This window comes from Buceros rhinoceros, unplaced genomic scaffold, assembly GCF_000710305.1.
Source record: "Buceros rhinoceros silvestris isolate BGI_N320 unplaced genomic scaffold, ASM71030v1 scaffold3565, whole genome shotgun sequence".
Lineage (NCBI taxonomy): Eukaryota > Metazoa > Chordata > Aves > Bucerotiformes > Bucerotidae > Buceros > Buceros rhinoceros.
Window position 1 is genome coordinate 113,910 of NW_010413270.1, and position 17,460 is coordinate 131,369.

At 38.6% G+C, this 17,460-nt stretch overlaps 1 protein-coding gene across 2 annotated transcripts in view; it reads right to left on the bottom strand.

Annotated features, from left to right (window-relative positions):
* The window catches only part of LOC104493889 (E3 ubiquitin-protein ligase Midline-1), a 96,331-nt gene extending 82,438 nt beyond the window's left edge, over window positions 1–13,893 (bottom strand). Inside the window, exon 1 of one of the 2 annotated variants that reach the window (XM_010136652.1) lies at window positions 13,177–13,893. In XM_010136652.1, coding sequence (XP_010134954.1) covers window positions 13,177–13,836 — 660 coding nt within the window. In that variant the 5' untranslated portion in view covers window positions 13,837–13,893. The remainder of the gene's footprint in view (window positions 1–13,176) is intronic. The other variant, XM_010136653.1, reaches the window with a different exon arrangement.
* Window positions 13,894–17,460: the final 3,567 nt, after the last annotated feature.

A 17,460-nucleotide genomic window follows, 5' to 3' on the forward strand; every position in this document is an offset into this window, starting at 1 on the left:
TCAAAGGGTCACACAAGTTCTGGAGCTGCTTCAGCATGATGACAGTAGCGTGCAGAAAAGACAGAGAGAACGACGTAACAGCATGAACCATTTTTTGGCAGCAGCAGGCTTGTTGTGATCCCATAATGTACTCTCAGTGCTAAACACTATAAATAAGAAACCCCCCAAAGAGTCAATAGTAAGTACCAAATAAACTAATTAGCAAGTAAGAATAATCAAGAAATCCAGTAATATTTGCTGAAATAATGTGGGATTCTACTGGTGTGCCTGAGGCCAGAATACAATACACTGTAAACATTATAAAGCAGAAGTAGCAATAGGGGCAATTTTTTTTTTTTTTTTTTTTTTTTTTTTTTTTTTTTTTTTTTTTTTTTTTTTTTTTTTTTTTTAAAAAGAGGCCTTTTGCACTTCCAAGCCGTTACTCTTTCATGGCACTAGAAAGCAATGACATGAATTCTGACTCTTAAAAAAGAATACTGAAATTATGTGTATATTATATAATAGAAGAAAACCCCCAAACACTTCTTTTCTGGCATGCCCAGTTTAGAATGGCTTTCCATTTCTTGAAGCGTTTAGCTACACTCCAGGGTTTCTGACAGACTTTCCCTGTGAATTTTTCTGTAGAAACAATAACTCAAGAGAGAGCAGTCTTGAGACAAGCAGCTTCCAAGATCGGATATTTGCCTGACCTTGCGGACCTCTTCAGGAAGGAAACAAGTTCCTCCAAGGAAAACACGTGACAGCAGATTCAAAGCTTACTCTGCAAGCAGGAGTCATTCAATGAGGCACTTCAGTCTTGAACTTCAGGGTGAACTGGGGTTCCTATCATGTTTAGAATATGTCAGAAAAAACAAAACAAAACGAACGTAAAGCCCAAGCATCCTTCCCTTTACTGTTCTGTTGTTTTCTTCCTTGGAGTGACAGTTTCATTGCTAGCTATAAGGAGTCATTACAAAATAAGCTCTCCCACATCTGAATCTAACTTGTGACAATCATTTACCTGCAACCCAACAATTTACTATACTGCCATCACTCAACTCTGCACACAATAGAGGCAACAATTAGACTACACAGCTTCCTAATTTATTAAATTTTTTTTTTTATATCGTACGCATTAAAATGTAAAGCCTTCACTGACTTTAATAGTGCTGGAATTAAGCATTATGGAATTTAAGAGCAGAACCCTGTGTTTGCTTGTTAGCATGTTTTTTTGTTTCATTTTTCGTAAAGTAGTGGTTGATTTGACAGAAAAATTGCATTGCTTTCAAGTCAAAAAGTGCGAACTGATTTAGACAGAGCAAGAACCTATTTAAAACCACAAAATCCAGACTTCACTTAAATGTTTTTCAGGTGTTGAGAAAAATATTTTATTAGCTTATCACGCTCTTCAGCCAGACTTTTAACAAAAGACATTACAAGAAAATTATTAATCTAAAGAAGTGGCATTACAGTAACAGAAAAATTGCATTGCTTTCAAGACAAAAAGTGCAAACTGATTTAGACAGATCAAGAACCTATTTAAAACCACAAAATCCAGACTTCATTTAAATGTTTTCAGGTGTTGAGAAAAATATTTTGTTAGCTTATCACGCTCTTCAGCCAGACTTTTAACAAAAGACATTACAAGAAAATTATTAATCTAAAGAAGTGGCATTACAGTAATTCACTATATGTTCAGAAAAAAATGTTTTCAGTTTGCATAAATATGGAAAAAGCTGGAAGTAACCAACTAAGTAAGAGGACTGAAAAAAAAAATAATAATGTTCTCGGATAATGTTCTTATCCAAAAAGAACTACAGTAATTCATAGCATCTTGCCTGCATAAGAATTTCCATGCACCAGAATTTCAGGAGAGCTGAAGCACGTGTCTACCAAGTCTGAAAAGAAAGCTAATGTAGCAGAGGACAAGACAACATAAAAAAAGAGAAGCTCCATGATTGCTGTTTTAATCTGTGCAGTTTAGAAAAGTCTCTTTTTTCCTCAGGAGAGATCATAAGAAATGTTCAAAAGAGGGTGATAACATTAAATTGTATGTCATATAATGCCCCTTCCCCTCCAAGCTGCAGTATATTTAAGTTGAAGGTTGTAATCGAATGCAGATGAGAAAACAAAATCTGCTAGTATTTACAGCATATGAAAGAAAAGATTGCATCATCACATAAATTTAGCCAAAGTTTGCATAACCTCACCAGGCATCTCGAGGGGACCTTTCTTGTAAGTGGGCACCTATCACCCCTTGGGATAAAAAAAGCACCTTAGTGCAGGAGCTCCCCACATGGCAGAGTTTTCAACGGACAGATGAATTTTAGCCCTCAGTAATCACTGAGGGTTTAATCCACAGCAGTCACTCACAAAAAAGCAAATGCAGCTGACTCCCACCAAGCTGAAGAAAGCCCGGTGCATGCAATGGGAGAGCCCCAGCATTGGTAGAGACATCCCAGAGCAACCCACTGACCCAGCAGCACCCAACTGACATCTACATAGGGAAAGCAGGAACCATAGGAAGGCCCGTACAGCAACCAGGATGTCCATGACTACTGGAAAAACATAGGGGCTTTCTCTCCCAAGCATTCAGCTCTCCCCATCTTTTGCATATCTGCGCATATACTTTTCATCTTTTATAGTTTACAGCACATAGGAAGGTTTGGTACATTGGAAAGGCATTGGAAACATCTAATTTTGGATTGACAAATTTTAATTTGTTTAAAACTTATAACATCAGTCAAACATTATTTGTAATATTTTAATAGTTCCTTCAGTTATTCCTTTGAAGAGATTTCTCACGTGCACGTGTTTAGAGTCTTTGGGCCACAAATGAAAGATTTTAAATACCTACGCAGATGAGCTGTCAACCATGCACTGATCAATATGTTTTCTTCTCTTTAGTAACTTATTAAGACAGATATTGCTCAAATTCAGTTTGAGTGAGTTGTATTCTCCATATGCTGCTGGCTTAATCTGGAAATAAAGTTTGCACACACTGTCATTAGCTATAGCCTAATGAGTCTGCTTAATGCTTCTACCATGAGACACATATGTTGCGAACAGCTGCCCGTCTTTAATCTCTTTTAAAGTCTGACTGTAACATAGCAAATAACAAAACTCAGGCATAGAGCCTTGCATTTCAAAACAGCCAGTACATCTCCAGAAGCACAGAGATGAGTTTCAGCAGAGAGGCTACTGCAACGCAACTGCCAATTGGTCTTAAGAGTAAAGCACCGGGTGCTTACAAAGGGAACATTAAATTGTATAACAAATACAGCAACACAGGTTCTTCTTTACCTTGTCATAGGATGTTTTCATTTCTCAAGGAGTTAATGAAAGATGATGTCTTTTATTTCTCACCTTTATCTAATTTCACCTACCAGCTAGGCTTTGATATAGAAAATTTCTCTGACATTCAAACTCATTATAAGCTTAAATTGACATTGTTATTCATAGAGAGCATGAATTCTCCATATAAACTACATGGGCTAAACAGGACAGTTTGACAGCTCTTAAGTTTTGTTGCATATATGTGGACAGTTTTTTAAAAAAAAAGCTGGATTATTTTGATAAGAGAAACACTTTTTTTTTTTCCCCCAATAGCTTCAAATTAGCCATTCCTCCCTCCAGCTCTGATACTCTTAAGCGTACTAAGAAATCTTTAATACTATCTGCCATCAGAGATTCTCCAGTTTTAGCTGAAGAGGTTAGTATTTATCTTCCGAGGCAAAGACAGAAGTTCAATACCTTTAAAGTCTGTATTTCAAAATGCATGTGAATTACAGGTGGAATTACAGGAAACAATACAGAAAAAATGCTGGGGTGACTTATAATTCTAGGCATACCCCTGAACAAGAGGTTTACTAACAACTCCACCAGTCCTGGGACTCAAGAGTTCTGTCCCTCTCTCCCTTCCATTTCCTCCCTCTCACTAACAGCAGATTGTTGCTCCCGTTTCATCTGTCCTGTTATTAACAATGATTTATCACCCACAACTGGTGAGCCTACAGTAAGTAACTGTGTAGGAATAAATGGCATCGAAAAGGCCCCTTTGTATTTTTTAACTTTTTAAGAAAAGACTATACATTTTATTACTATTTATTCTAATTTATGTGAGCTGTTGCATATGTTACATGGAAGATCTCATCATACCAGGTTTTTATTTTCATTTTATGTAAAATACTCTTTGGAAAAAGAATGTGATATCAAACCCATGATTTAATTACGAAATAGAAGATGAAATGCTTATGAGATACGAGAGAATCTCTATCGCATATGTTATGAGACGGCGGTTCTCTCATATTTTGGATTTCAGCTCTTTTTTCAAATTTAGGAAGTCCAAATTTTCAGTCAATAGAGAGTACTGTTACAATAGTGTACTAACATCAGTTGAAATATCAGAATTAATTTGTAATTAGACTGGCACATTAGACAGGACATACAGAGCCAGCAATTCCACTGGGACCTCTTACCATAGATGGATGCAAGAATCCCGGCCTTTCAGCATAGTGACAAGTGGGAGCGAGGCTATTGTATTTCAAACCAGAGTAGTTATAAGAAATCAAAGAGTAATGCCCCCACTGACTAGTCAAACTAGTCAAAATCAGTTTAAAACTTTTTTCTTATTTAATCATACCCATCACACAATGCCAACAGCTTGCTTGAATATTACTGTGACCATATAAAATTTCTACATACCTGTCATGCTTGCTTTCATATTTTGCTCTAAACATAGTTGAAGGAATTTTCCTTGAAGATGGGATTACATCTCCTGTACTTGTAAAAGATCTTCTATTACAGGACCTTTTTTGAATTGAGACTTTGGGAATTACCATAGTAAAATCAAGTAAAATCATTTCTATATTTTACAGATGCAGTTGGCAGAGATGATAGTAGAGTGAAATTGAGATGGATGGGGAAATATTTCTACAGAATCATACTCCTGACTATGGACTCACTGCCTGCCCCCTTTTCTTCCCTTTCCAGTTTTCAGGGCTCAGAACCCTACAGAGCTCATTCAGAGGAGACAAGGTATATGTGCAAACACACGGGTGCTAGCAGGCAGCACGGAATTTTCTAAGTTTTGCACTGCAATTCTAGCTATGACAAAGTCCCACATCTTGGCAGCTGGGGACAGCTCAAGTGGGTCAGTAAGCCCTAACAGAGAGGACCTGTAACGTACAGAGGCAACCCAGGTCTCCAGTCCCTTGAATGCTTTTGTCTGAGACATTAAAACAACCCTGAAAATCCTCTCCTTCCACAGCTGTAAACTGAGGTATTACACAGGACCAACACCCCACACAAAGGAGAAATACATAAAACAAGCAATGCTTCCACTCCAGCCTGCAGAAATTGAAAAAGAAAAGGCTATCGTAAAAAGGAATCCTGCTGGCACCATCAAGACACAGCATCAAGAACATCAGTGATGTATTACTTATTTATTAGCTACCCAACATGTTTCAAGCATTTTGCTGATGAAGACAATATGCTTTCAATTAAGCATTTATACTGTAAAAGGGTAAGAATTGCTTAAGTAAGCATTTACAGAAAGTCCAGGAATAATTCAGTATAGTCACACTGTGATAAAATAATCTAATTTTCCATTTTCTTTGCTCCTCCTTCATTGTTCACTGACATTAGATAACCGGAAAACAGAGCAGGCTCTGTCCGATTTGTGAGAGTGCATTACAAATGAGACATGTGAAGGGCAGGAATCCTCTTGCCCCATGTCCTTGGGGTGGGTGCTCACTCTCAAGGGCAACAATATCCTTCCCACAAAAGAAAAGGCTTCCTGCACAGATGGTCAAGGCGTGCCAAGAGAGATAGGTTTTGGATGGCTGGTTTTGGGAAGAGGTAAATACAGATGGGGGAAAGAGGGAACACTCAGTCTTATCACCCATATCAGGCTTTGAGCCCAAAGCATGCTTCAGCCATCCAACATGGCTTTCCAGTCTGTGACCTTTTAGAGGAGACTCCTTCTCTATGGACTATTCAGGCTTTCCAAATAAGGCACCATTTCTGATCAGCATGAACGCCTATGTACAGGTTCAGCGTGCTGAGGGCACGTACGAGTATTTTCATTTTGCTATGAAGTTTGCATTTTGCTGAAAAGAGAGGGCCAAAGAAAATCCTAATTGCTGCAAAGCCTGAAATGGAAAGTAGTGTAATGACATCATTGCCGGATTTGTGTTTTAGTATCAGACAATATAAAAAAAATATAATAGGTCATGAAAATTGTTAAACATAAGAAGAAGAACTGAAATGCTTTAATCATGCTTTTATGATTGTGTGTCGTTACAGGGCAGAGTTAAAGTAATGTGGATTTCTCTCCATGGAGTAATTTAATGTATTAAATCAAAGTTTGAGCGAAATCAGAACACTTTTCTGCAGTGCTTATTTGGGAGATATTTACATCCACATTTTGGGGTGGTTTTTTTCCCTATTTAAAGCACGCTATTAGCCACCTTCACTCTTGTCTGAAAATGTATTTGCTGTCACATTATTTTTTTAAAAATATTTGTATTAAAATAAGATTATACCTTAAAATAATTCCTGAATCTAGACACCTAACATATAGACACACATATTGATACCCTTCCACACACCTCTCAATCCCAGTGCGAGTTTTAGCCTACTGTCCTTGGTAAATGTTTTTAGCCATACTCCCCCAACTATCATTCCCTGGTATGTCACTAAATGAATTAGCTTACTCATTCCATTTACCAGTTATGAGAAAATGTACTGTTATGATAAAACCTGTAAACGTTCAGCCTTTGAAAGGTCACTTGTTTGTAACTTTTCCTGTTACCAACCCTGCTTTTGTTACCCTGGTAGGCAGACACTACATTTCCTAAACAAAGGGTCAGCCTATGCTCAGTGTTCTAAAACAGTTCTTAATTTGTCCTTAACCTCATTTATTTGCCTCATTTCCATTGTTATTGCTTTATTTTTTTATCTCTTCATTATTTATTGTTTAAACGCAAATTATCATTCCAAGGCAGTATCTGTCGTGCATTCCACCACCAACTTTCAAGCATCATATTATCTAAAAACATATAAACAATGAAGGATCACTCAAGGGGTCATTACAATAAGCAAATTCAGAGCTAGAATGTGGACTTAGAGTCCATTATGTGAACTGTTTCGACCAAATTCATGGAAAAGTATGAAATTACATTTTACCTAATGACTAATTTGACTTCCCTGAAAACCAGAGTTCATTTATGATTTATTTAATTTTGTTGTTCTTCCTGAGTAGGTTATGTCTCCAACACCATCATTTCCATTAAAACCTGAAGGAAATAGGTAGTGCGCAAACATTTTTGAAAGATTTGCCAACTGTTAAATTTGTGAAAGTAAGTTTTAAAAAACTATCACTTACATGATTTCAGGAATCTTAGGTAGATAAAATAAAAACAATCTCATAGTACTTATAACTGTCGTAAAGTCATAGTTCATTAACCACAGTCATAAATACAAGGAACTACAAATTATGCTAAAACAGTCTAAAACTTAACCCCCTCCCCCCAAAAAATCCAAACAACCAAGTCCTCAAAAAAAGGACTAATGTTATTACTGTATCGACATTTTCTATTATCCTTCTAAACTCCACCAAAGAAACAGCAGATAAAGGAAACATAGACACTTGAGATAAAACTAGACTAAAGAAAGAATGTTCTGAAGTCTGCCTTAACATTTATATATTAACATAGTGAAAGAAATGTAGCTGGAAATCCTTTGTAGTAAAATAGTTCATTCCTGCATCAAACCTCTTCCATGCAACAACCTAAAAGTTTTGAATCTTTGCAAATACAGAAGGACAGCCAGTTAGTTATATTTTTGTATCTATTTCTGAGTTAAGGAATATCAGATAATATTCCATACTAATAGACATGACCATTCATCATTTTAGTTTCATAAAAATTAATACACTGAAATATCTGTCAAACAGTATCTAATCTAATTATAATCTAATAATAATATCAAGCCGCATACAAGCTAAAAAGAATCTAATAATAATGAAAGTCCATGAGTTCCACGCTTTTTGGGTTGGATACAGTGTTTTAGCTACATATTAAACCTGCATGACTGGCACTATAGAAAGTAACTTTCTACACTCTGAATCTCTTAAGAACAATTTAAGAGATATTGCCACTTATTTAATTCTTTAATAACACGTATCACTATAACACTGACACACTATGTCTTTACATACCAGTTGAATTTTTTTTTTAAATTAAATATCTTCCATTAAAGAGGAAGTTAGTAAAGTTATGGGTACACAGGGAAACTACAAATTTAGATGTGAAAATATACAGTCACTAAGAGAATATATATGTATGGAATATTAAAAATGGATACCAAGTAAAACAACTAACTTGCAGGTTTTTATATGTGCGATTGAATATATTTTTACTGACCTACATGTATATATGAAGCTGCATATATTTACTTAAAATATAGACATGTGTATTTATACAGATTCAAGATTCTAGATATTCATGCATGAACTTTGATATTACTACAAATCACATGTATTTCTATGCTAGACAAACAAGTCTACACACAAACATATGTAGTATTGCCTTTATAGACTAACGAGCACTATAAATATGTGCATAAAATTAACAAAATTTATATAGACACATATTTACTATATGTGCATAACATATATACAGGCACATCCAGAAAGCAGTGTTCCCAGATTGTCAGCCCCACTGTGTGTATGAGTATAGATGTGTCAGTGCTGGCTTCTTATGATATCATGGTACACCAATCAATGAACAAGCTGCAACTACAAAATAACACCAAATAAAAACAGTTGGAAAGCTTCAACAGGTATTTTGACAGTATCTCTGGAAATATATCTAAATGCGAAAAGTTTTTTAATTCATAATATACATAGCAGGGAAGCAGACATATTTTTGAGCTCTACTTATAGAATCTGTGGATTTGACAGAAGTCTCCTACTTTTATGCAAAGGAGGCTTAAAAGAGTTGAATGCAATTCTCCCTACATGGAAGCAGATTTTGGCTGCTTCCCATCAAAAAAATATTTGTGAATAAACACACTGTAGAAAACCGAACCCTTTAGAAAACCGAACCCTTGCATCCTGAATTAACAGCGTAGGAAAGGGACTCGTATGGATTCTGCCATTAAAACTTGGTAAAAACCACACAAACAAACAGCTCCCTTTTGTTCCTGGAACTGCTGAGTGCCATTCAAAAGGCTGCTCTGCCTTCAAAAACATGACCAGTACACGTCAGCACTAATAAAATTCAAACAAAAACATGGAGGACCACAGCAATGTACAGCAGTTCAATTCAACAAAAGATCTTTCTTGACTAAGTACAGAAATTGTGCCAAAATTATTTTTTGGCAAGAACATATGTATCAGCAGCCAGATTCTCAGTAAATATGAAGGCAAGTGAAAAAAAAATTGGTTTCAATGGAGTTATGCTGGTTTCACACCTTTTAAAAATACAGCTTGCTGCCTACCTTCCTGTTTTTTTGTTCTTCATGGCTCTTTGTAAATATTAAATGAGCGATATCTTTCTACCTACACTTTGCAGTTTCTTTCTCCAACAATATTCTCCTCTGTTCAAAGTAAATCTTGTCTTTCAATTTTTCTTACTGCTTTCTTGAGTATAAATATACCTACAGAACAATGGTAATTTTATTAATTATCTCTGAAAAAATTTAACATACTTTTGAATTATCTTTTTCTTTTCATTGTAACAAAAGACAAAAAGCAAAGAATCAGTATCAAAAGCAATAAGCCATAAATAGTTTCTTTGAGGAAATATGGTGGATCAAGCTCTCATTGTTTATGTAGCTAAAAATTATTTCTGATTTATACCACAATTTTGACCACTACCTCCTAAATACAACATATCACCAGGATATTTCCTCTTCTCTATTTTGATCATGGTTTATCATTTTTCCATTTTTAATATACATCTATGTCTATCATCTTCTTAAAAAACACCCAACACCACATCTATAAACACTAAACAACTATAGGCGTGAAGGTAACTACGCAAGAAAGGACTGCTCTTGGAAGAACACGAGTGCCCTCAACCCCCTCCATCCCCCTACAAGATGAGAAAGAAAAGGACCTCTCAGGGTTGGAGCTGTAGTTGCCAAAGGAAAACACTTTCTCATTTTCAGATGTCCACAATTGCTATTACATTGACTGTTAAACACACTTCAGCACAGATGCCTCTGTTGGACAAGTGTACAGAACTCCTAATTAAGGGGCTTCATTTTTGCCACAAAAGGAGCTAGATTGTAATGGCATCTTTTGTCCTATGCTTAGTGAAGGGTGAGATACTGTTTAAATAATTAGTAACACCACTGGAAAAGAATGCAAGTAATTAGCATAGCTTGACACCCAGAGCAACACCGGTTACTGTTGTTAGCATCAACAATGTGTTGATTTACAAAGAAAACCACAAGAAAGAAAGTGTCACTTAAAGCAGTTTCGCTTTTCTTTTTTAAAGTACAATTAACCACTCATTTTTGAATGAATCCACTATACTATTGGCCACTGCAAGCTCATTCTGTCAGAATTTTTTTTAAAGGTTTGTGTAGCCTATCTATCAAACACCATGTGTTTTTAAAATCCATAGCAGCATTATAGCAAGCAACAACCTGTTTTTTTAAGGTGGGGATTTTCTGACCCGCGTGAACACTGAATTTGTCAATGGCACATGCATATTACCTGTAAGTTAACAAAGACCATCTGCAAACTCATACCTAAGATTTCTGTTAGCAGCATAACCAGCGACTCAAGAGGTTGTATCACCTTTTATGAGAGAGGAGACCTGAACATGAAAACGGACCTGAAATTCTCTCCTCTCAGCAACCAAATGCTATCATGAACAGGCATCGTTGCTTTACTCCTGAGGGGTAAATGCCAATCCACGGAACTTGAAATCTCATTCTCCGAGTCTGATACGTAAACCAGCACAGATTTCTGAGATGAAAGAGGCAATGAGGAAAGAGCTAGTTTTCAGGTTACCTTCTTACAAACAGAGAATGGACGCTGGTCCTGAATGGAAACCACCTAGCCTACTGTTCCCGGGCTCCAAGTATGAACTTGTCATAGCCGCTGGCAAAACTGGTGTCATTAATAGCATTAGCAAAGTGAAAAAGGCTGCCTCATGACAAAGGATAGGAACCAGATTTCATTTAAGTTAACAATTATCTGTATAAAGTACTTTTAGATAGTTTGATATAAAGAAAGTCCATATCTCAAGAAAAATTGTACAGATATTATAAATCACAATAGCAGTTACCATCACAAGGGAATTCGACCCCAGATTATGCTAACCATTAAATTAGTACTTGAATTACTCTTCGAGGTGGCTGGTAGAAAGTACATTATTAGGCTTCTGCCAAGTTAGCTGAATTGTGTGACATCTAACGTCAATGTTTTCTGCCCATCTGAAACACCAGTTCAGAGTTTGCTTAGGCATCTTGGCACAGAAAAGCCAGAGATCAGGCAAAAACATGCTACACTTTTTTTTTCCTATCTGCAATACAAAGCCAAAGATCTCAGGAGATGATACATGCCTTTTAAATTTTTCTTTCAAGACTTGCCATATCTAAGTATACCAACACCAAGGAATGTTCAATATTTATTGACATCCTCGAAAATACAGTTATCTAGTATCTAATTCTGAGGGTATTTCACGTGAAGTAGCGCATTCCTACTCACATGAAGTCGATAAAGAAATAAATAAATACGATTGTTCAGTTAGCTTAGTAAATAGTAGCACCTATGAAGAATATAAACCTGCTGGATTATTGGGAAAAGTACTGTAAGTCCAAGCACCTTCTTTATCCCATTTTATCAATGGCTAAACTCTTAGCTAATAGAACAACAAACCATTTAAAAAAAGCAAGCAAAAATAACTCCTCCTCCCTAGTAAATAAAAAAGTGTTTAAGAGATGAAAGGAAGCTGTGAGGTCCAGGTAAAGAACTGTCTTTCATTATGTTAAAAATAATCATAGAATATGGTCTACATGTTTGCACATGCATAGGGGTACAAAACCCACACAGCATGTGTATGCAGGTCCCACCTGCACTCACAAAATTATCACACACACGTGCAGTGCATATTTTAGACCAAAGGTATTTAAGAACACCCTCCCAATTAGTTAAACCTATTAATTCAGTTTCTTTTTCCTCCTCTGAAGAAAGGCTGACAGATCAGCTTTTCACTCTGCACTTGTGGTTTCTTGATTGCAGTTCACCTTTGGGGAAAAAAAAAAAACCCCAAACCACACACTCCCCAGCCACACACAGACTGTCCAGAGGGATGGGGTGGAGGAAAGTATGCAGTGCTTAATTCCTGTCTTTGCTCTACAGCAGCACCTAAATTGGCATGAAAGGAATGTACACCCAGGTGGGTGGGAGGCTGCTTGTCCACTGTTCAGCAGTAGCTCTGCCTCCACTGGGAGTCTGGAGAGCCGCCAAAGCACCCTGCAACCTGGCCACCCATTGCTGCCCTACTCAGGGTGTCCTGTGTGGGGCCGGAGGCTGCCAGAGCTGTCTGGCTACCTAGCAGGAGATGTGCCAGGAGCTCACTGAACCATGGAAATGTCACAAGAAGCTCAGAAACAATTTTGGTTTTGTTTCCAGGACTGAATCACCTGCGAGCTCAGGTGTGAGGCAGCGCAGGAAGAGTGGAGCCAGCATTTGGTTTTCCTGGCTGGACAGGCAGGTGGCATTTCTGAAGCCAGCATGGATAAATGCATCTCCTGTTAGCAGCTGAGAAGGGCTTTTCACAATGAAATCAATGAAATGAAAAATAATCAACAGCAGAGCATACGCAAAGAATGCCTGACATTTCTATCAGTGCCTGTCTGTGTGCAGTCAGCACTAAACCTTGCCAGCTACCAGGAAAAGCTGCAGGTAGATATGAAAATTCACCTAAAGAGTAGTATATGCTGCACGTTCCTCATGATATTTATAGAGAAATCAATGTACAACTGATGCAAAACCTGACACATTTTCAACGGTGATGAGCAAACGCACACCTAGATCTGTATGTGTATCTCCTCTGATTAGAGACCATGCACCTACCTTTCCCAACCCCTCCCAAACGAGGAACTTAGCATGCAAGCAAAGGGCACTTTCCTTCCCAACCACATGCTGCTTAAAGGGTGATAGGTAGCACTAACCTTTAGCTTGTCATAGCGCTCACTTAAAGCTGCCACCTGATGGTCACGATGTCGCCCGACCAGTTTGCACAAGGCACAGATTAACTGGTCATCAGTCACACAGTACATGTTAACCTTCTCGTCCTCGTGCTCCAAGCACATTAATCCCCTGATGTGAGAGTCTGGGATGGGCTCGATGAGACGGTGGCCAGTGAAAGGCTTCTTGTTGGGGTGAGTGGCTTTCAGGCATTCCTCGCAGTACGACACCTCGCAGGTAACACAGGTTTTCACTGCCTCCTGGGCAGGGTCCTGGTCGCAGAACTGGCAGAGGACCTTCTCGCAGGACGACATGCTGTTGCTATCGAATGCCCGCTCCCGGCGGGTCTCACTGGGGGAATTGGGCCCGCTGACTGAAGCTTTCTGAAACCTGTCGATGATGTTCTGCAGGGTGACGTTGCGCTTGAGTCCGTCTAGACCGCGCTGGCTGAGAGTGATGACATAACGGCAGGTCGGGCACTGGAAGGCGGTGATAGACTCCACCGGTTCGTTGGTGGCGCAGTGGGAGACCAGGATGCGGTGTGCGCAGTTGAAGCAGAGGCTGTGAGCGCAGGGCAGCAGCAGCGGGTCTTCAAACAGCTCCAGACAGATAGGGCAGGTCAGTTCCGACTCCAGTGTTTCCATCTTCAGGCAAAGCTTTCCTGTGGCGTCAGCGAAATCCAGGGAAGCTGATCAGCTATCTGGAAACACACGTAAAATTCAATTAGGCGAGAGAGAACATGAAGGGTCAGCTGTGGGGGGTTGTCAACTTTCACCACTGCTCCTGGGGCTATCAACCCACCACGCCGGGCAGGAGAGCAACCTAAAGTTCTGAACCTGCACACATCAAGGTATTTAAAACCGGACTGCTTCATTTCTAACCCCCTCTCTCTGTTCACTTAGGAATGCAAAACAACAGCTTCTTCGTTTTTTTCTCTCTCCTGCAATCAAGGAAAACGGCAGATCTTTCGGCGCATTATTAAAACCCAAAATGATGACCTTCAAACATCCTATTACAGCAAAATTAAATTTCTTCTGCAGATGCTGCTTTTGGCTTCGCTCATCTAGTAGTAAAAGTTTTTGAAAAAACCTTCACCTCTGTATAACATTGTGCAAGGAATAGTCCAGATATTATAACTGATAACCTTACAGTCACTATTACAATTAACAGAGTTATTTTATCAGATGGAGAATTTCATTTGCTATTATAGCAAGAGGATGGCATTTAGAGTCCATGTCTATGTTTACTTTTATATATCTGAATATATACAGGGAATAACACTTTCAGGAAAGCATGCCGTATTTTACATGTATTTTATGTATTACATATATATCTCATACACTAATATATTTCATGAACACATGCAACTGTATTTACATGTACCTGCACTTTTCTGCATATGTGCTTGTACACATATGCCCCCAAATACATCACATATAAGTCTGTAGTAAGATAAACACAGCCAGAGGATCACACAGCATTGTCATGGAAATACCTAAGGGAAGGTGGATGAAGCGGATGATAAGCAGTAGTTTAGCCCAAATTTCTGATTACTCTAACCTCTGGTGCAAGAAGAGCCTCCAGAGAGCAAGGTAGTAAAATGTAGTGAAATAGCAAAATGTGTGATTTGCCTAGGAGGAGTTTGTGTGTGTGCATGCATCCACTTCTGTGTGAGTACTCCCTACTGCTAAAACTTAAGAACTACCGTTTGCTTTAGTGGCCTTATTAATCAGCTGAAGTGGATTAGGAATCAATTACTTTTAAATGGAGGGCATGGGATTTTCAGGAGAACGCAGCAGTATACCACCATCAGAGATCAACTGAAACTTCATTTTGCTTCCTTTCCTGCGCTCGGCGTTACAGAGAGTGGTTTTGAAAGAGTCGCCCTACGCAGCTCTCCCTGCCTAAGCTCCCGTCAAAGGCTCATCACTGCCGCAAGCAGACAAGTCAGTGAAGCAGAAGCAAAAGCTATGCTTCACACTCACAGAGCTGTACCTCTTCACAGTACAATCTATTTAAGCTTTGTTGCTCATAACTGAGGACAGCTTCTGATAGCACAGCTGCATCGTCTTTACACTGTAAAGTCATTGTTCGGTTGTGTGAACGCTTGCCTCTTCCCCTGACCAAGGAAAAGGAGAGATGGACAAGAGTCCCTCCCAAACAAACCTTGGTTCATTAAGGGTGAGGAGAACTCAGGGCTCATTAGCAGCCTTGGGAACCAAGCGCGCTTGAGCCTTCTGTACTTCATGACAATTAGTGTTGGGAGCGTGGTGGCAGTGACAGGAATGCTACCTATAACCCCAATATGAACAACAAAAAGGAAAGTTCAGTGAACAGAGGCAAGGTTCAGATTGCCCCTCAGTGTTTAGTCCTTCTTGCTCTGTGGGAAGAGCAGCAAGGCATCTATTCCAGAGGTATCCTTAGAAATTAGGATACTTTGTCTCTTTGCACTAATGCGTCCTTTTATTCTGCTGAGAAATCTGAGCATTTAAAAAATGCACTGACCCCATCACAAAATTTGCTTTCCTGTATCTTCTGTGATGCTGATCTTACTTGAAATGTAGTTCAGTTTGCCAAAGACTAATTAATTTATAACTGTCCATCAGCTGCCATAAATGCTTGGTGCATCTGGTCAGAATTAAAGGCCTGGCAATTGGATATAAAAAGGAAGACAACTCCCCTCCCACTCTCCTCAGCCATAGCCACACAGCACAGAAGAGATTAAAGCCTTTTCTGCAAATGAAGACCAGTCTGTCTTTCCTCCTCTTCACTCTCTGTATCACAGAGGTCCCAGAAGATCAAAATCTCATTCACATTGCTTGAACCCCTCCAACACCACAACTGTGTACCTCATCATCCACGTATCCTACAGGCTGAATGCTGCACTGGAAATGGAAGAAGGGGATTTGGGGCTGGAAGCAGACAACATTTTAAAAAGGCAAACTAATCATTGCTCATCTATTGGCAGTCCAGTGAAAATGGGCCACCCTTTCAGGTTTGTTTCTTAGGAACATGTTTGGAATACGGGCTTTCTTCCATGTTATCCTTTCTGTACATAATCCCCCCTGCTCCTTTGTGTGCCAAATAGTTTAATTCATTCAGTTCCCTTCTTAAAGGACTTTTTTAAAGGGTTTTTTATGGTACCATATAAAAGAGAGGTACAGATAAACAGATAAAAGCAGCTGAAAAACATTTCCATCACTGCCTCGTGGAAAGATGTTTGAATCACCATCATGGCTCTACATAAATGCCACCGTCTCAATTGATGACTAATTATGATCTATCTGACCCGAACGAGCAGCAGCTCAGGCCTGACTAATACTATTTAGTATGAGCAAGGTTGCCAAAACCTGATCTTAGACTGTAAACATCTTGGAATAAAAGCCTATCATCCAAAGTAATCAAAGCTGAGCACACTGAGAGAAAGCAAAAAAATTACATTTCCCTGTTTTCTTTTGCAGTTGCCAATAAGTTAAAACACACTGCATCTGGGACACTGCATCTGGGACTGAAAAATGAACCCTTTAAGAGGCACTGAAGAGGGGCTGCATTTTCTGGGCAGTCCAGTGATTACTCTTTAAACGACTGCAATTCCGCTTTCACTTCGAGGTTGGTGCCTGAAATACAAAGCGTGCTGCTGATTCAGCTACAAAATCTTTCAAACTCACTGCCCTTGCCTTAAGGTTTCATATTCAGTATTTTTTTTTTTCTTCAGAGTGGTAGAGATTCTGTAACTACAATAAACTGGAATATTAGGCAGAAATTCAATACACGTGGTTTATGCACGCACATGGTTGTATTCCATATTCAACACGGCCCATAAACTGAAAGGCATACAGGCAGCCTCCAGACACAAGAGGGAAAGAAGGAATTCTGAGTACATTATTTCATAATTGCCAAAATATGGAATTACTGGCAGAAAATTATACTATTACCAAAATGTCATTGAAATAAGAAGTATTATTTTTCTCCCCACAAGGGGTAGTTTTAATAACAGATATCAAAATAAAAGTGATAAAGTGTTATTTAAAAAATCAAACATACACTTAGATAACGTTGGATTTGTCACGTTTCCCCAGCACATAATGATAGTCATGCATTACATGGTAAGCAATGCAGTAAATGAGATAACAATCTCAGTGTAATTCATGACAAAACTCCTACTAACCCTAGTGGAATTAACATCTTTGCATCTCTTAAGCACAACATATTTTGCAGGTGGTATTAATGTCTTTAGTGGCACAGGAGAGCACTCAGAAGTTTTTAGA